Genomic DNA, 19,664 nt, shown 5'->3' on the forward strand with positions numbered 1-19,664 from the left:
AAAGACATTAAGAATAATACTAATATGAACTTTTTTTTGTTGTTGTTGGTTACGTATCTCTATCTATTTATAGTTTCTTTACCACCATTGTCAAAATATTGAACTTTGGATCGCTTTCTTCCATGTTTTTCAAGAATGTGTCTTGAAGATAATCTCTATAGCGTGAATGCAAAGAATTTACCAACTTCTTATTAAATTTTTCTTTGTATGCGAAATATTTCTTCACAGATAATTGTAATTGATCAACATCCAAAGTCTCTAAGGTCATGTACCTAATATTTAAGGTAATATCCATTATAATGATGGATACATATATGTCAGCCAATTGTTCTTGTAAAGGTTGTGATATTTCGTTTTTCCAGAATTGTAAGACATGATTAATTAAATGATCTCTTTGTAAATCAGTAAAGGCATCAAATAATTTAATATATTCTGTAGATTTTTCAAATAAAAATAGTAATGCATCCTTTTGTAGTTCCTTATTGGTAGCATCATCCGATACTGCATAGTAACCTTTGTGCTTATTAATATAATGTTTACTTAAGGTCTTCATGGCAAGATCGTAGATGGCTAGGGCAATGTCACCACGCAATGCAGGGTTTGTTTCTTCATTCCCCAACATACTCATATCAGCCTCAGGTAAGTCATTTAATTTATCCTTCATATTATCACCTGTGGAGGGAGCTTGCAAGGAAGTTGCCTTTTCCTCATCTTCATGAGCAGCATCATTTTGTTCGTTCAACATGTCTAATTCTTGTTCTCTTTCAGTGATCAACCCCATAACTTTTCTTCTATTAATCAATTTAGTTACGAAATTCAATTCAAATTTAATATACTCATACCATAATTTAGCCACATCAGGGTTAAATCTCAACCCATTCTGGAAGACAGTTCTACAACTCTTGAAATTGGCATGTACTTCATATTCATACTTGGCACAACTAATCCAAATATCCACATTATTAGGATGTAATTTCAATAATTGGTTATAAACATTATGAATCTTCTTATAAGAAGTCTTTGCACCTCTAGTCTTTAAGAAATTCAAATACATAGCCCAAAATTTCAAATCCTGAGGAAACTTATTAGTCCCTCTTTGATAAATAAAGGTGATTCTTTGTTGAATGGACCAATCGGATAACGAATTAGATCTTGAACTCTGCAAGATCCTTTTCACACGTTTCTGACGCAATTTATCCACGTTAGTCTCGTAAACGATATATTTCATGTAATCGTTTATGCTGGACCCTCTAGAGTTCAGACGATGTTCGAAATCTGTTCTCTTTCTCATTATTAGAGAGACCTCATTCTTGGTGAAGAGACCCTTCTCTACTAAATCGTCCATTTCTGGAATACATTGTTCCAAGTAGTATCTTGTCTTTGATGACATTTTTGTTGATGATTAGATTAGTTTTGCTGTTGTATTCTGAGCGAATTCCTGAGGTTACACAAATGAGAAGGGAGCTGAGGTCTGTGCTTTATATGACAGATGAGATGAGATGAGCATTTTGTTTAAAATTTTCCATTTTTCGAGACTGAAATTTCAAAGAATAATGTTATGACTGTACAACCGTACCTTTTGTTTCCATCCGAACATTTACAACATCAGAATTTTTTGTTTTTTCAATTTTCAAAGCTGTCTTATTCTAGGCAGCGCGGGATCAGTGTTCTCCCCAGCAGTTTGGGAGGCTTCTGCCTAGGTCTGTTCCCACTGGAAACACTCGTTCAGCCTAGCTCTGGTCAGCTCAGCTTAGTCTGGGCAGGACGGACCGAGTTGGATGGCCACTATACGTATACGGATATTAATCAAGTACATTGAATATTAAAGATGGCAAGTGTGTATATACCCTATTATTTCAAGTAAACCATTGCAAACACGGGTAAAAGATGTCTCTAGTTGTCGCTGAACAAGGTTCTTTCCAACATATTTTACGGTATGTCTCCATTTGAAGATGGGAGTGGGTCGTGGGAATAATAGATGCAGTGAACATATATGAGTTTATTCACACATGTTACGTTTGAAAACCATGGAATAACGATAAGACAAGATTTTAATATTGAAACTGGTACGAATAGCCATCCCTTTGATGAAAATTTGAAACTATTGAAAACATATGTGGTAAATGATTAACTGTCTACAAGCAACGAACTCTCCATACACAATCCCTCACTCAATTACTTCGTTATGAAACATTGTTACTAACATAAAATCCACATTTTTTTTATAGTTTGTTGAACACTAACGTCGATGGTAACATCAAGATTGTTTACGCCTTGACCACCATCAAGGGTGTCGGTCGTCGTTACGCCAACTTGGTTTGTAAGAAGGCTGATATTGACTTGCACAAGAGAGCTGGTGAATTGACTCAAGAAGAATTAGAAAGAGTCGTTCAAATCATGCAAAACCCAACTCAATACAAGATCCCAGCTTGGTTCTTGAACCGTCAAAAGGATATCAACGATGGTAAGGATTACCACACTTTGGCTAACAACGTCGAATCCAAATTGAGAGACGATTTGGAAAGATTAAAGAAGATCAGAGCACACAGAGGTATCAGACATTTCTGGGGTTTGCGTGTTAGAGGTCAACATACCAAGACCACTGGTAGAAGAAGATAAATGTAACTGTTTCGTTCACTCTCTATCTTTCCCTCTTCCTAACTTTATAATTTTCCTCATTTATCAAAATGTATAAAATCAAATATTAAAATCCAAGAGCATTTTTACTATAAATTTATATAGCGTCATGTTATCTAAGTGTGCCCTTAAGTTAACGTAATGTTCACGCTGCGTAAGGGAAACCCGAAATGTGATCACCGCGATAAATTGACCACGAGTACCCCATAGATTTACTTATTAAAAGGGATGAAAATAACAAGTCAATGGTGCTTACTAGTGATGAATTAGAGATACTAAACTAGATAATGTCTACAACTGGTATAAGGATGACAAGTCACCATTTAAGAAGAAAGAGACTAAAGCTTATTTCAATCTCTATGGTGATATTGCTCCTAATTTTATACTATCTTTCCAAATCTTACCGTCAAGGGATACATGTTCGGTCAGTACATGGGAATGAAACAATAGAGAAAGATATACATCAGAATGATATTCCCTTTATTAGAACAAATGGTGAACGCTTATCTGATTTAGGGCTGTCACCGTCGCACAAACTGGTAGAGATCTACGACCCTAAGACGGGGAAGAAAAGACTTATACATGGGAGATTCCTCCATATAACAGATATGCATCCGGATTCTCTTTATGAAGCAGGTACATCTATGGACCAAGTTTGCCATTACGGTAAACCCAAGGGTAAAGGAGATACAGCTTTGAAATTTGGTACTGCAATGGGCGGATGCGATTCATCAATGGATCTCATTGAACATACTTTACGTTGGATTGGTGAAAATTTAAGAGATGAGATTGATTTTGTTGTTTGGACAGGTGATAATATAAGACATGATAATGATAGAAAGAACCCCAGAACGGAATTTGAAATATTTGATATGAATGAGTTGATTGCTGGAAGGATGGAAACTCTTTTTGGTAGTCAAGAAAGTGATGATCCCAGAGAATTCGATGTAAATGTGATACCAAGCCTGGGAAATAATGATGTTTTCCCTCATAATATGTTCTCCTTGGGACCAACATTACAGACTAGGGAAGTTTATAATATATGGAATAATTTCATACCTCAGGAGCAAAGGAGGTTTTTTGGTATAGGGGCCTCCTTTCTTACTGAAGTGATTCCAGGGAAATTGGCCGTCCTGTCTATTAATACGCTTTATCTGTTTAAGGCAAACCCACTTGTTGATAACTGTAATTCTAGAAAGGAACCTGGGTATACCCTTTTAGTATGGCTCGGTAATACGCTACAAGAATTCAGGAAAAGGGGCATGAAAGTATGGCTTACTGGTCATGTTCCTCCATTGGAGAAGAATTTTGAAAGCAGTTGTTACAATAAATTTACTCTATGGACACACGAATATAGAGATATAATAATTGGAGGGTTATATGGCCATATGAATGTTGATCATTTTATACCTGTTGATGGTAAGAAGGCTAGAAGGAACATTAATATTCCTAAGAATGTTTTCAACAATAAAGATACTGCTGAGAATGAAGACGATGCTGATGAAATATTCTTACAACATGCAGATCCTGGAAGGGAAGTGCGTTTGATGGGAGCAAAGCCTGTCAATAAAGAAACTTATATGAAGGGTGTGCGTGATAAAATATACAAAAAGGTGCATGATAAATTAGCTTCAGTGAAGGCAGAAAATGCTGCAAGGAGAAATGGTCCAAGGACTGTGGATGACATTTATGAACGTTATTCGATTGTGAATATTGCTGGATCCATTATACCGACATTTAATCCATCATTTCGTGTCTGGGAATATAATATTACTGACTTGGACATAAATAAAGAGCAACAACAATTTGTTCCATGGGACGAGTTTTTTTCTACCCTTGAAAAAGAAATACAGGACAGTGATGACATGCAGGATATTGACAATTCCATGTTAGTTGCTAAAAAGAAGAAACGGGTGGATAAGACTATACCGAAAAAGATTGCCAAAGAATGCATACCCTTGGCCCAGCATATACCCCTCAGTTGTTTACTCCAACAAAATTTATTCAATATTACGCAGATTTGAAGAATAATTAACAAGAATTATTATAAATTAATTGAAGCTGGAGAGACGGAACAAGAGTCAGCGGAAAAAGCATTTGGCTTTCATGTCGAGTACACATCCGAAGATGGACCTTACTCCATGAAATCGTTGTTAGTCAAGGATTATCTTGAATTGGCTTCAAATTTAACAGAAGACAGAGACATTTGGAAACTTTTTAAAGAAAAGGCATTCATATCTTCAGGATATGATGAAGATTTAGATGGCTAGACAGTTAGACACATTGATTCATTCACTGACACATTAGGCAGAACCGCTCCTCTAGCACACTTCAACTTATGATTATTAATAGTTTATCATTTGCATTCGTTTATAGAAAAATATTTATAGTAGATTTACAGATAATATAGTAATATTCTCCCTTAATTCTTATTAGCTTCTTCGAAATATTCCTTTGAAGCAGCCACTTCTGGCTTGATAGTAGCAGCACCTGGAGTCCAGTTACAAGGTAAGACGGTACCATTTTCATCGGTCCACTTGAAACCTTCCACCAATCTCAAAGCTTCGTCTACATTTCTACCAACTGATAGATCATTGATGGTAATATGTCTAATGATACGTTTTGGATCAATAATGAATAGACCTCTCAAAGCAATACCTTCTTCTTCAATCAGGACACCGTAATCTCTAGACAATGAGTGGTTTGTGTCTGCCAATAGTGGAATATCTACAGGGCCTAGACCACCTTCACTTCTTGGAATATTTGTCCATGCCAACAAAGAGTATTCAGAATCAGTGGAAGCGAAAAGAACTTGAGCGCCAATTGCTTCGAATTTCTTGGCAGCATCAGCGAAGGCTACAATTTCAGTTGGGCAGACAAAACTGAAGGCTAATGGGACGAATGCTAGAACGACGTATTTCCCCTTGTATTGGTCTAGGGAGACTTCTTCGAAGATCCCGTCCACGACAGCGGTTTTCTTGAAAGTAGGAGCGGTTTTTTGAACTTGAGCGACCATTTTTTGTTTTTGTGATGTATGAGTTGTGTTTTTGTTTTTGTGATTGATGAATCTTACCAGATAAAAGGGGAATTAACAACACAACGAGAAGAATGGGAAGACCCGTCATGGCTCCCTTTATATAATTTGCAAAATTCTCGACGTGTCGGAAAAACTTTTAGTGTCGATCTGGGGATCTTACGTAAAAGCTGGCGCGCCCAGAAAATTGGCCTTAGTAAATCCGAGACAAAAGATGTTGATCCGGCCACACTTAGTAATGGGTGCGTTTTGCTCTTGGACTAATGGTTGTGAGTACGCTGCCATGACTAAGTGGTTGAACTTACGCCTGGACTGTTGAATTCTAGATCGGGGGAGTCTCAAAGTTCCAGGTGCCCCGTAAAACAAATTACCTGTGTAAAACATTTATTTGCGCATAACATATATGAGCATATACCGTTGCGTTTATTCTGTCATGTTTCTCCCTTTGAAAAAAAAAAAAAAAAAATATCTGCTTATGAAATGTCATTGTCCATCCACGGGCTTTGATGTCAGTCTTAATATTATTCTCTTTTTTAAAAATACGCTTGATACACATTTAAACTAATTTATTTGTAACGTTACATTGCATGCCGGCACACTTCTATTATTTTTGGAAAATGAATTCTTTCAACTCATTGTATGCCTTGTCTAAATCATCATTGACGATGATTTGATCATGGGCACCTGATTCCGCATATTCTAATTCAGCAGTGGCAGCAGCAAGTCTCTTGTTCAAAGATTCCTCTGTTTCAGTACCTCTGCCTTCCAATCTTTTTCTCAAATCGTCCACGGATGGAGGTGCAATGAACAAGTATCTGGCCTTCAATTCAGGTTTGCTTTTAACGGATTTGACACCTTGCATATCAATATCCAAGATACATGTCTTACCAGAGGAAATAACCTTTTTGACAGATGCCACGGTGGTACCGTAGTAGTTACCAGAGAATTGGGCCCATTCAATAAATGCATCTTCATCAATCATCTTTTTGAATTCATCAACGGTGGCAAAATTGTAATCCTTACCATGAACTTCACCTTCTCTTGGAGATCTGGTAGTGGATGAAACGCTGAAACCGAAAGTGTCTGGGTATTCAGCAAACAACTTTTTCAAAAGAGTGGACTTACCTGTACCACTTGGACCAGAAATGACAATAACACTAGACATCTTGCTTTATGTAGGGTTCCCTGACTTCCTCCACTTTGTCCTGTGACAACAATACATAACGTTTATGTTACGTATCAATCTTGAAAAATTTGACGTTCTTTTCTCGAAAACTACTGAAATTTTCACTCCGGTGCTTTCTGTGAGCTGGGAAAACAGCCGATTCGATGAGATGAACATCCTTCAACGTGAGTTGTCACCTTCTAATTGCTCTTGAGAAGATTTCACATATCTCCACGTAATATATTGAGACTATTCGCAAGTTCTTGTACCAGAAAAAATTGCCAGGAATACGATATATCCTTATATGTGGAAGAAATCAGGGGAATCATTACTTTCGGGTAGAAGCATCCTCAAGACATATTATTAGGATTATACCCCGCCTTCAAACTACCATACTGGTTCTACAACTCATATACTCAGGAACTGACCCTACATACGAATGCATAGTGTCAGGTAATATTTGCAAACAATGAAGGGGAATTTGATTTAGCGCGCTGTCCTAATTCAAAATTTAATCAAAGGTTGGCTTAAGAACACCGAATGTTACTTCAAAGACACACATCCCAACTTTTAAAGAACAGGAAAGATATAAAGAAACCATAATGGCTACTCAATTTCTACTAAGTTTGAGCTTGAGGCTTGCATGGTCATATGCCAAGACAATTACAAACGCAGGTGATGATGATGACGAATTACTACCAGTCCCCGATACTCCTGAAATAAATGATCCAATATCTTCTGAACCAGCAGATGAGGTAAGTCCAGTGGTGGAGGAAATGTTTTCCTCATGGGCCCTTTTTATTATGCTATTTCTTCTTATATCCGCATTATGGTCCAGTTATTACTTAACTCAAAGGAGAATAAGGGCTGTTCATGAAACCGTCTTATCAATCTTTTACGGTATGGTAGTGGGTCTTATAATTAGAATGACACCCGGTAATTATATCCAAGACACAGTCACCTTTAATTCGTCGTACTTCTTTAACGTCTTATTACCCCCAATTATTTTAAATTCTGGGTATGAACTGAATCAGGAGAATTTTTTTAACAACATGGTCTCCATTCTCACATTTGCCATTCCGGGAACCTTCATATCCGCATGTGTGTTAGGAATCATCCTGTATATTTGGACAGCTATCGGTTTGGAAAGCGTTAACATATCTTTCGTGGATGCACTTTCTGTGGGTGCTACATTATCTGCTACTGATCCCGTTACAATCTTATCCATATTTAATGCTTATCAAGTCGACCCCAAGTTATACACTATTATCTTTGGCGAATCCCTTCTAAATGATGCTATCTCTATTGTTATGTTTGAAACTTGTCAAAAATTTCATGGGAAACCAGCCAAATTTTCCTCCTTATTTGAAGGTATTGGTCTTTTCTTAATGACCTTCTCTGTTTCATTGGTAATTGGTGTCTTTATTGGTATACTCGTTGCCTTATTACTGAAACATACTCATATCAGAAGATTCCCTCAAATTGAAAGTTGTTTAATTTTATTGATCGCTTATGAATCATATTTCTTCTCTAATGGATGTCACATGTCAGGTATTGTCTCCCTATTATTCTGTGGTATTACATTGAAACATTATGCTTACTACAACATGTCAAGAAGAACACAAATTACTATCAAATACATCTTCCAATTATTAGCTAGATTATCGGAAAATTTTATATTCATTTACCTAGGATTAGAATTGTTCACTGAAGTGGAATTGGTCTACAAGCCAATGTTGATCATTGTTACTGCGATATCGATTTGTGTGGCCCGTTGGTGTGCTGTCTTCCCCTTATCTCGTTTCGTTAATTGGATGTACAGAATGAAGACTATAAGATCCATGAGTTCCACCGTAGGTGACAGAATTGCCATCCCAGATGAAATACCATATAATTATCAAATGATGACATTTTGGGCAGGTCTACGTGGGGCAGTGGGTGTTGCCTTAGCATTGGGTCTTCAAGGTGAATACAAATTCACATTATTAGCTACTGTTCTGGTGGTAGTGGTATTGACCGTTATTGTTTTTGGTGGTACTACGGCAAGCATGTTAGAGGTGCTAAAGATTAAGACCGGATGTGTCAGTGAAAATGATAGTGATGATGAATTTGATATTGAAGCACCAATGCAAATTACACTCCCTATGGTACGTTCTCCTTTACCACAAGCATATTCTGATAATAATTCACCGGCCACCTCGGTAGAAAATGTTAGATTAGGAAGCCCTAGTAATGGGAAGCCTACCACCTTAAATGCTCCATTTGATTCACAGACAGACTCTGTCATTGATAATGGTAATCTTAACTTTTATCAGACAAATGATGAGAATGTAAGAGCACCAACACCAACACCAACACCAGCACCAGCACCAGATGGGAAACAACAACCATTGAAGGATAAATTAGGAAGATTATTTAATTCAGATTCGCAATGGTTCCAAGAATTCGATGAACAAGTGCTGAAACCGGTCTTTTTGGACAGTAGTAATGCAGATAGCCCAAATAGACCTGCCACACCTAATAAGAATGTTCCTTCAGAATTGGGAAATAGAAGGCAGTTCTAAATCGATAAACAAAATAAATAAGATCATGTTATTTTTGCATATATACGATACATATTACTATTCATTTCCCTCTAGTATTAAATAAAACATTTCACCGTTTATTTGCCCAAAAGCATCTGTATGAATTAGAATTATCTACCCTTCAAATTTTTATGTCACTAAGAAATACACTGTTACCCGGAGAACAAAATATTGCATTAAAGTTTTCACACAGATTTCTTTACAGAATATGTTTAATAGTGATGATATTGAGGTTGATCCATTGAAGTCATCTCAGTAACATTGCAAGAGAAAACAAATTGTTAATAAGCAAATTTCAGTCTTATACTTCCAAAGTAGCCGATTGTTTTGTTAATATATTGATTGCAATCGTACCATCCACATATCAACCGGTAAGAATACAAAATATTTGGAACCCTCAAAAGCTATAATGGTGGAGGTACTCAGATTTGATAAATTACAAAGAGAAAAGAATGCTGCAACTTATAAACCCTTGATGGATGAATTGACAGGTTGTGATCTTCCAGAATTCCTTGTCAAACTGGAAAGCATTCAAGAATGGGATAGGTCAAGGGATGACCTATTCGTTTGGATCCCAGTATTGAATAGAATGGATGAAATATTGCAGGGAATTATTGATAAATATAAATACAAAACTACCGATTACAAAAAAAATGCTGTGAAATTGATTGAAATGTCAAAGGAGGATGAAAAAATATGTCTCACGTTAACACAATTTACAGAAAGATTATTATTCAATTCCGAACAGAGAAATGTGTATTCGTCATTGGATGTCATGGATAACTTGTTGAATTGTCCAAATTATAAGGTTAAATTGGATGCTATGAAAGTGTTGGCTATAATGGGAGAAAGATATGCTCTTCTTAACCCAAGATGGGAAAATAATCCAATGTTGTCGAATCATAATTTAAAAACGAAGGCATTAAAACTAGCATTAGCATTACAATCATCTGTTATTGATGATGATGGTGAGCATTTTTCCTTGGTCGACCTATTTTTAGAAAAGAAGAAGTTTCCATCGAAATGGTCCAAGTTTAAATATTCCTATTACAGTACTAAAGAGACTAAGCCACACAGTAATGGAGGAGATACAGGCGAAAGCTCCTCATCTTTGAAGAAATTGGTATTGACAACTGAGGATCTAACCTCCCATACTTTACAACAATTATTTGATAAAGGTATGGCCATTCTGCCTCATGAGGATTGGTATGAATTTTCTTTAAAAGTATCAGCCGCCAAATCATTCAGTGATGATTCTTCGGATAATTTAGAACTGCGAAACATTATAATTAGAACGAAGTTTAATGCCATTGCATTAGTGAACACTATATTTGTACCACCTCTTGTAAGCTCCAAATTGTTCGAAATTGATCCATATGCATTTAATAGTTTAACGGATTTTATTTCACTAACAGAACCACAAATTCCAGAAGATTTACGTTTAGATGCACTACTCGCACTAGAGTGTATATCTTTGAAACATGTCTGGTGTTCAGATATTATGCGGAATCTAGGTGGTAATATGTCACACGGTTTGATGTTCCAGATCTTACGTAAACTTGCAAAACTTCTGCGGGACGAAAAATCTCAAATTAATGAAGAATATAACGTCAGATTCTTCTATGTCATTTCGAATATTGCCGACGTAAAGATGTTACATGAATCCCTTCTGGCAGCTGGACTGATCCCAGCGTTATTAGACATTATTTCGATAAAGATGAATAATCGAAGAAGAACTTTAGCATCAGCCACTCATTTGCTGGAATCTTTCATAAGAAATACCGATTCCACCGCTGAATTCATTAGTAATAATGGTTTTAATATATTAATTAACTCCATTACTGAAGAAGTTAACTTTGCATTAGAACATCCAGAATTTGGGAAACCACCAAAATATTCGATTGTTTATTATTCCATTTCATTTAGACAACTTGCGTATATCCGAAGTTTATTAAAACTTGTTTGTCGTCTACTAAAAACAGATGCTGGTGACAGAATTAGAAATCTAATCGATTCTCCTATTTTGGTTTCATTGAAGCAAATATTACAAAATAGACCCATCTTTGGTTATACCTTGATCACATTCGTGTTAGACATTATTCAAATAGTGATCAATTCCGAACCTACAATTTTCCCTATTCTTTCGGAGGCAGGAATAATTTCCTGTATTGTCGACCATTTCCCAGACCTTATTGGACCTAATTACGAATTATTTACACTGCTTCCAGATGTGATTTCAGCATTGTGTTTAAATAATGATGTTTTAGAGACAGTAAAGAAAAATAAACTTATAGATACAATATTGGGAAAGATTTTGACTGATAAGGAATGTGCTTCAGTTCTATCAGTACATGAGGGCCCATCTGAAATTGGAACGGCAATAGATGAGCTCGGACGATATTACCCACTTTTAAAGGACAATGTGTTAGACGCATTTGTGAATCAAACTTATTCTCTCTTGAAGGTAATAGAATTTCAGCATCCTATTATCTATGAATCTTCAAAGGGAGACCAGTTTTTCTATCATTCCAAAAATGAAGAAGTTAATGATATGGAGGACGATGCAGACACATTAGCCTTTTGGGATTTAGAAAGTTATGCTCCAATTCTAGAATCATATTCATGTTTGTTCTATGGTATGAGCCTGGATAATACGTGTTTAGCAAACCTTCCAGAGAAGATACCATTCGATGACTTGTTACCTCTCTTTGCAATCAACAATCCTACATTTGATTATGTCGATTCTGACACAATGCTAAATTTTGTTGATGTTTTGCAACATTTTGATGATAGAAGTAAAGATTACAGTTTCCCAACAATAATGAAATCGTTGAGTAAGGAACTCAAAGCTTTAGATTCATTTCTTCAGTCCTCCAATGACTGTAGTTTCTTTCTTGAAACAGATAAGGAATCAGAAAGAATGTCAGCTAGGACCGTGATGAAGGCTTTGGGTCATCTTTCGACACTTCTTTATATCGTAACGAAGGTATTCATCAATACACAAACTTTGTCAGAAAAGAGACTTGTTCAAATAACAACTTTTTTTCAGATGGAAGGGTTTGCTCTTATCAAGAACCTTCGCTTGTTGTTTCAGAAGTGTGCTTTGGAAGAAATGTATATCAGCAGGGATTTGCCAGACGATGTGAGGGTTAACACCATGCCGGAACCATTCGGTAACGTCCCTCCAATTCAAATCTACGTTGAGAAGCCGATTAAGGAGAGAAAATTTGAAAAGAAAACATCCACTAAATTTAAGAATACGTTCGAGGTAAGACGTCTCACCAACAACTTACAAACGTATACTTCAATAATATTCAGATGCTTTTTAAAATTGGGAGAAGGCAAATCTATTGACCCAGTTCTTCATGATCTTAAAACAGAAACACATATTTTTGATGAAGTCGTCACTGAAGTATTAGAACTCCGAAATGCTGTGCACTTGATGGATAATCTGGCCTATTCTTTAGTCTTATTGAATTTCAACTCCTATATCTTCACTTGTCCAAAGACGGCTGTAATGCCATCTGATTTATTGCAGACACTGCCTGCCGTCATATTTTATCAAAAAGGCGGTTACCAATTCTATGCTGATTTTGTCATTGATTTATTTTCCAAGATGACAGAAATTAAAGACTTGACGTTAATGGAGAATATCGATTATGTAAAGGACTCTGAAGAGGTATTAACTTTAAGTTGCTTGATTAATGCTCTTACTTTCCTTAACCGTTCAATGCAAAAAGAGTTGATGACAAACATTAATTCCCTACTGAAATATTACTCAATATCATCGGAAAATGACATAAATTTGGTTGAAAATTTAATTTTTCGAATCAAATTACTATCCTTGAAGATGATTACCGAATTGGATCAGCAACATAGTTTATTCGGATCCATTTCAAAATCGGTTCCTTACAGTGTCTTCAAGCAATTTCTAACCATGTTGAAGAACTCTTTTAAAGGAGATTATTCAAGTTCTTGCTATCTTTACAAGATTAAATGGCAAGATATAATTGAGAAGTATAAAAGATATAAAATTCTACTAGAAATAGGTATGAAGGAAGATGATGCTAAACTGTGCCTAGAAATAAATTGTGGAGATTTCCCTGATAGAGATTTCGAATATCTACTACCTGGTCAATATGAATCACTGGAAAGGCTTGTTCCTGACTTACAATCTAAGAGCCGACCAACATTGGAATGTGTGGATGACATTGAGACCCGTGAACTGAATGAATTAAGGTTGAAATTCTATAATGATAGCTTGCCACAAAAGATATTTAATGTTCTTCCTTTCTACCCAAAGTTGGTGAACGCATTCGCGCGAATGTTGTTGCAACTATTTGAATGCTATAGTGAAACTGGCTCAAAATTTGCCAAGAATATTCTATTGAAAATCCAGGAAACTGATATTGCCGATAGTGATACATTGTCGTCTTATATACACCTGTTGGGTATATTCTTGAACGAGAATAAGATATATGAACAATCGGAAGACCTCATAGTATTATTTTTGAATTATCTAGTGCAGTACTTGAAACCTGAACACATTAATACGCCGTGGTTTTCCAAAGCATTATTCGTTTATGAGATTATTTTAACGAAATCTGAATTGCCAACATTTGAGAAAATAGGGTCGTTTGTCAAATTAGCTTTAGATCCTGAAACTCCTACTCCGATCTATAAAATACCAGAGATCATAACAGAACGAGTATTTGATACGTTGGTGAGAGTTAGCGAAATAACGAATTTTTACTCTGCTTTGGCGGAATGTCGTATTTTGTTGATCTATGCTAGAAACGAAGAATACGCAAATGAAATTGCAAGATCTGGTATATTTAATAAATTATTAAAAGTTATTGGCTCTTATCAAAAATCGGATAAGATTAACTTTTTAGAATCGTCCTTCCTTTTATTAGCTCGTAGGTGCTTCGAAACTACTGACATAGTGACTGAACTTATTCGCTATGAAATTAATAGAAGCTTTGCCCCAAGGCAATTGAATTCAGAAGCAAGTCGCGAAGTGTACTTGGATGCTTTACTTGAAAGTAAGCCACATATATTTATGAGGAACCCAGCGAAGTTTGTAGAGGTTTTGTCTGAGGTTGCTCGTTTTGATGATTTTGACGAAGATGGAGAACTAATGGGATATACCATGGTTAGACAAAAAACAAGTAAGGATCCGAAACTTACAAATTCGAAAACAGAAGATGACCTACCAACCGATACTCCACAAAGAAGCGGTATTATTCATCTATTATTATCACAACTAATGGCTGCATCAGAAAAGGACTGGCAATCAGAGCCAGCTTCTCAGGACCAAAGTCACAATTCTCACAAAAGAAAACCAGAAAAAATTGACCCTCGGAAAAATCCAGTCTGTGCCTATATGATGTTTCTTCTTAAAATACTTGTTGAACTGGTAAGTAGCTACAAACATTGCAAGTTCGAATTTCTGACCTTTGATAAAAGAAACACGTATAGCGAACGAATTCGCCCAAGAAGTACTGCATTAAATTTTTTCCTTTACAAATTATTAGAAAAGACTGATGATCATCATGATGATAGATATGCTTCGAAAAGAAGGGAAGTCATCGGCTCGCTCTCTAGAGCAGTAATAGTTGGTTTTATTTCAACCGTTCAAAACAGTGAACATCAAGAAGTAAGCTTAAAGGATATTGACCCCGATATGTCATTTATTAGACGATTTACGACAGAAGTAATGATAAAAGCTCTAAAAACTTGTAGTTCCTCTTCCGCGTTAGTTGAGACTAATGTTAATAAGTTAGATGCATGGTTTAAAACAATTCGGTCTATGCTTTACATACAGGCACCTTATGTGAGGGCAGTTTTAGACTCAAATAAGGTACGCAGTGATAGATATCAGGTGTGTAAAATGATGCTCGATTTGAACGTTCCAGCAGCAATAACAGACTCGATAGAGTCTTTAGATCTGAATTATCCATCGAGCAAGCGTCTTTTTAACAATGCAGTTGAGGCATTAAATGCTATTAACTCAACTAGGATTGACTTTGCTGAACACTTCCAACTGGAAAATGACGAGGACGAGGATGACGTCGATGATGAGTCTGATAAGGAAGAACCTTCGAATATGTTTAGAAATTCTGCTCTCGGTATGTACGATGTTGATGATATTGAAGAAGACGACGAAGAAGATGAGGATTCACTAATTGGGGATGGAGATGCCATCGCATATGTAGATGGTGATGATGGCGGATTTGAGGTCATTTTTACAGATGAAGAGAGAAGTGATCATGATCATTTATCATCTGGGAGTGAATCTGAAAGTGATAGTGACTCTATTAATGAAGAAGATTACTCCTCGACCGGTATGTCAATAGACATAAATGAAAATGGAAGCTATGGTGAGCACTCAGATAACGATGGGTTTTCTGATAATAGCTCTTTTACCTCGTCTGGTTCAGGTGACAATATTGAAATAATTGATGTTGATGAAGATGATTACGAATCTGGTCTCGATGTAGATTTAAGTGATTATAATGTAGACGAATCGGACTGGGACTCAGGTCTTTCAGATTTATCTTCGTTTGGGGAAAGGGACAGTGAGGACGATGATGAAGATTCCCAACGTTCTGAAAGGACTGGTCCAACCCCCTCAATTCATGGGCATCGATGGACGCTAACAGATGATGTAGACATATCCGATGAAGAATCCGATGAAGAATCAAGGGGAGTATTTCAAGGAATTGAACATATTTTCGATACAGATCAACAGAGTTTACTTAGAGTGGCTGAAAGTTTAACACAACATAACCGCCATTCATTATTACGTGACTCTCAGAGATCTCACCACCCTCATGCTCGGTCTTCATTATCCATATTAGGGGGTAGCAATAGACGCCTCCAAAATACTCTCATTAACCCATTGGGACCATCAGGTCTTGAACAAGTGGAGAATGATATGTCCGCGCAATTAACAAGCGTTGGATCAGGTATACACCCGAGAACCGAACGAACTCACTTTGCCGATGTACTCTTTTCAGGAGAAACGTTGGACGATAGGATAGTTGATGGCATTGTTTTAAAATCATCAATAGCCAGATGGAAAGATATTTACGACATGTTTTATGAGACCAGAAACTATAGTGCATATCTCCTTCCTACAATTATTAACAAACTATACACTAAGAGCTTAAATTTCCATCATGAATTAGACACTGAATCCCAGTCGAGCCAAGAGAAAGTCGATCAACCTGACCGTACAAGATCGGTAACATGGCAGCAACCGACCGCAAATGGCGCTATAGAACCTGAAGCGGTAGTTGCTAATGAAGAACATATGGAATCAGATGAACATGATCCAGTTTATGTTAATATCGAAGGTACGGATGTTGATATTGGTGGTACTGATATAGATCCTGAATTTCTCAGTGCATTACCAGAAGAGATAAGAGCTGAAGTCTTTACCCAACATGTCCTGGAACGCAGATCTCAGGCAGTAAATCATGAAATACATTCTCGAGAGATCGCCCCTGATTTCCTTAATGCCATCCCGGAAGATATTAGAAACGAGATAGTTAGCCAAGAGATGGTACATCCACATTTTAATGTGCAGGACACTACGCACAGTCATACTGACAATGTAGATGAGTCCTTAAATACGTCACATGGCCAAATTCCAGAAACTATTAATGCTAGTGGTAACCCTCTGGTTCCTATCATTAAGAATAAGAAGCCTTCACAGCCCTTATATTTCGCACCAATGCTTGATCGTTCTGGTATTGCAGCTCTAATGAAATCTTTGTTTATTTCGCAGCCTTATATTCAACGAGAGGTGTATCATGAACTTTTCCTCCGTTTATGCTGTAGTAAACAAAATAGGAATGACATAGTGAATATGCTCCTATTTATACTAACAGAGGGTATTAATGACCAACATTCTTTGGAAAGGGTTTACTCTTCAATATCTATAAAAGCTCATGGTAATGGGAAATTACAGGGATTGCCTGTGGTTCACCGTCAATTGCCAGCAGATTGTACTCCTTTAACGGTAGCGAATCAGACAATCGAGATCCTGCATCATTTACTTGATGGAAATCCGATCCTAAGGTACTTCTTCATTACTGAGCACGAAAGCCTATTAGTTAATAAATCACTATCAAAAAATAAGAAGGATTTGAATACAAAATACGAAAAATGGCCAATTAAATACCTGTTTACCCTTTTGGACAAAAAGATAATTACCGATGAAACAGTTTTAATGGACTTATTGATAAAAATTCTCCAGTTGTGCACCAATCCGATTCGTAAGATTCAAAAGAACTCTAATAAGGATACATCCAAGCGAAAATTACATGTTCCTGTTATTGATGTTAAAGATTTAACTAAATTAGTTAATGTTATAAGATTGGATAGCTGCAATACGAAGGTTTTCCAACAGACGTTGAATGTAATGTACAATTTACTGTCTCTTGAAGATTCAATCCAGGCTTTCACAAACGGATCAGTTACTTTGGCAAATTCAGCGATCGAAGCTTTGGTTCCTGACCTTGACCTGCTAAATCAAGAATGTTCTACCATGGATACCACAAAAGAAATATCTTCGAATTTAATACAAAAATTTACTCTTCCAAGTTCAGATCAGGCGAAGCTTTTAAAGGTTTTAACCACGATTGATTATTTGTATACACACAAGAAGGAATTAAATCAAGAAAATCGGTCAATATTAATCAAATTGTATGATAGTATTGGCCTCGGTTCAGTCTGGTCATCATTGAGCAAATGTCTTTTACAATTTGAAAAAGCCAAAGGATTTTCTACTTCAGCTACCATCCTTCTACCTTTAATAGAATCGCTGATGGTGGTATGTAAGCATAGTAAAGCAACTCCAGAGAAGGTAAGAAAATACGAAGAAGAAAAGAAACTTGATTTCGCAAAGCTCTCTGTTGAAAATATGTTTTTCCCGTTCACAGATGTACATAAGAAACTTCTTAATCAAATGGTCCGCTCTAATCCAAAACTAATGAGTGGTCCGTTCGCTCTTTTAGTTAAAAACCCTAAGATTCTAGATTTTGACAACAAGAGATATTATTTTGTTGCAAGACTACGTTCTGATATTAAGGAGGCACCAAAGTTACCAATCACAGTTCGCCGTGATCAAGTATTCTTAGATTCTTATCGAGCTTTGTTCTTCAAGAAAGACGAAGAGATAAAGGATTCAAAATTGGAAATAACATTTAAAGGAGAAAGTGGTGTCGATGCCGGTGGTTTGACAAGAGAGTGGTATCAAGTTCTATCAAGGCAAATGTTTAATCCGGATTATGCCTTGTTCTTACCAGTAGCGTCAGATAAAACGACTTTCCATCCAAATCGTACATCTGGAATAAACCCAGAGCATCTGTCCTTTTTCAAGTTCATTGGTATGGTTATTGGGAAGGCGATACGTGACCAATGTTTCCTTGATTGCCACTTTAGTAGAGAGGTGTATAAAAATATATTAGGAAAGCCTGTATCCTTACGAGATATGGAGTCGTTAGATCCAGATTATTATAAATCTTTGGTTTGGATCTTGGAAAATGACATTACCGACATTATTGAAGAAACCTTTTCTGTTGAGTTGGATGACTACGGAGAACATAAAACTATTGATTTGATCGAGAACGGTGCCAATATACCAGTAACGGAAGAAAATAAACAAGAGTATGTTAAGAAAATTGTAGAGTATAAATTGAATACGTCTGTTAAAGAGCAGATGGATAATTTCCTCAGAGGTTTTTATGCCTTAATTCCACTAAATCTAATCTCAATTTTTGATGAGCAAGAGCTAGAATTATTGATTAGTGGATTACCAGATATCGATGTTGATGACTGGAAAAATAATACTAATTACGTGAATTATACGATATCCGACAGAGAAATAGGTTATTTCTGGAGAGCGGTGAGGTCTTTTGATGGTGAAGAACGTGCCAAATTGCTACAATTTGTTACAGGTACCAGTAAAGTTCCTTTGAATGGATTCAAAGAGTTAGGTGGGGTTAATGGTGTTTGTAAATTCTCAATTCATAAAGATTATGGTTCCACCGAAAGACTTCCTTCATCTCACACCTGTTTCAATCAACTGAACCTACCTGCCTATAATTCTTATGAGACGTTGCGTGGTTCATTATTGATAGCTATAAATGAAGGGCATGAGGGCTTTGGTCTGGCTTAGATAATTTTATTGCTAGTGACTTTTTAAATAGTATAACCTTAAAATTTAATTTAA

At 36.4% G+C, this 19,664-nt stretch overlaps 7 protein-coding genes across 7 annotated transcripts; 4 read left to right on the plus strand and 3 right to left on the minus strand.

Moving 5' to 3' along the window:
• Positions 1-67: 67 nt before the first annotated feature.
• UTP6 (snoRNA-binding rRNA-processing protein UTP6) lies at positions 68-1,390 on the minus strand (the record flags this gene model as incomplete). Its single annotated transcript, XM_003676921.1, has 1 exon — positions 68-1,390. The coding sequence occupies one exon, from the start codon at positions 1,388-1,390 to the stop codon at positions 68-70; it is 1,323 nt and encodes a 440-aa protein (XP_003676969.1).
• A 497-nt stretch (positions 1,391-1,887) lies between these two features.
• Positions 1,888-2,619, plus strand: RPS18A (40S ribosomal protein uS13; the record flags this gene model as incomplete). Its single annotated transcript, XM_003676922.1, has 2 exons — positions 1,888-1,934; positions 2,229-2,619. 2 exons carry the CDS (start codon positions 1,888-1,890, stop codon positions 2,617-2,619), a joined length of 438 nt encoding a protein of 145 aa, XP_003676970.1.
• Positions 2,620-2,924: 305 nt separating this feature from the next.
• PPN1 (endopolyphosphatase) lies at positions 2,925-4,661 on the plus strand (the record flags this gene model as incomplete). The annotated part of the gene is made up of 1 exon (XM_003676923.1): positions 2,925-4,661. One exon carries the CDS (start codon positions 2,925-2,927, stop codon positions 4,659-4,661), a length of 1,737 nt encoding a protein of 578 aa, XP_003676971.1.
• Positions 4,662-5,059: 398 nt separating this feature from the next.
• On the minus strand, positions 5,060-5,653 carry TSA2 (thioredoxin peroxidase TSA2; the record flags this gene model as incomplete). Its single annotated transcript, XM_003676924.1, has 1 exon — positions 5,060-5,653. The coding sequence occupies one exon, from the start codon at positions 5,651-5,653 to the stop codon at positions 5,060-5,062; it is 594 nt and encodes a 197-aa protein (XP_003676972.1).
• Positions 5,654-6,275: 622 nt separating this feature from the next.
• GUK1 (guanylate kinase) lies at positions 6,276-6,836 on the minus strand (the record flags this gene model as incomplete). The annotated part of the gene is made up of 1 exon (XM_003676925.1): positions 6,276-6,836. One exon carries the CDS (start codon positions 6,834-6,836, stop codon positions 6,276-6,278), a length of 561 nt encoding a protein of 186 aa, XP_003676973.1.
• Positions 6,837-7,438: 602 nt separating this feature from the next.
• On the plus strand, positions 7,439-9,400 carry NHX1 (bifunctional K:H/Na:H antiporter NHX1; the record flags this gene model as incomplete). The annotated part of the gene is made up of 1 exon (XM_003676926.1): positions 7,439-9,400. The coding sequence occupies one exon, from the start codon at positions 7,439-7,441 to the stop codon at positions 9,398-9,400; it is 1,962 nt and encodes a 653-aa protein (XP_003676974.1).
• A 430-nt stretch (positions 9,401-9,830) lies between these two features.
• TOM1 (E3 ubiquitin-protein ligase TOM1) lies at positions 9,831-19,610 on the plus strand (the record flags this gene model as incomplete). The annotated part of the gene is made up of 1 exon (XM_003676927.1): positions 9,831-19,610. The coding sequence occupies one exon, from the start codon at positions 9,831-9,833 to the stop codon at positions 19,608-19,610; it is 9,780 nt and encodes a 3,259-aa protein (XP_003676975.1).
• Positions 19,611-19,664: the final 54 nt, after the last annotated feature.

This window comes from Naumovozyma castellii, chromosome 6, assembly GCF_000237345.1.
Source record: "Naumovozyma castellii chromosome 6, complete genome".
NCBI lineage: Eukaryota > Fungi > Ascomycota > Saccharomycetes > Saccharomycetales > Saccharomycetaceae > Naumovozyma > Naumovozyma castellii.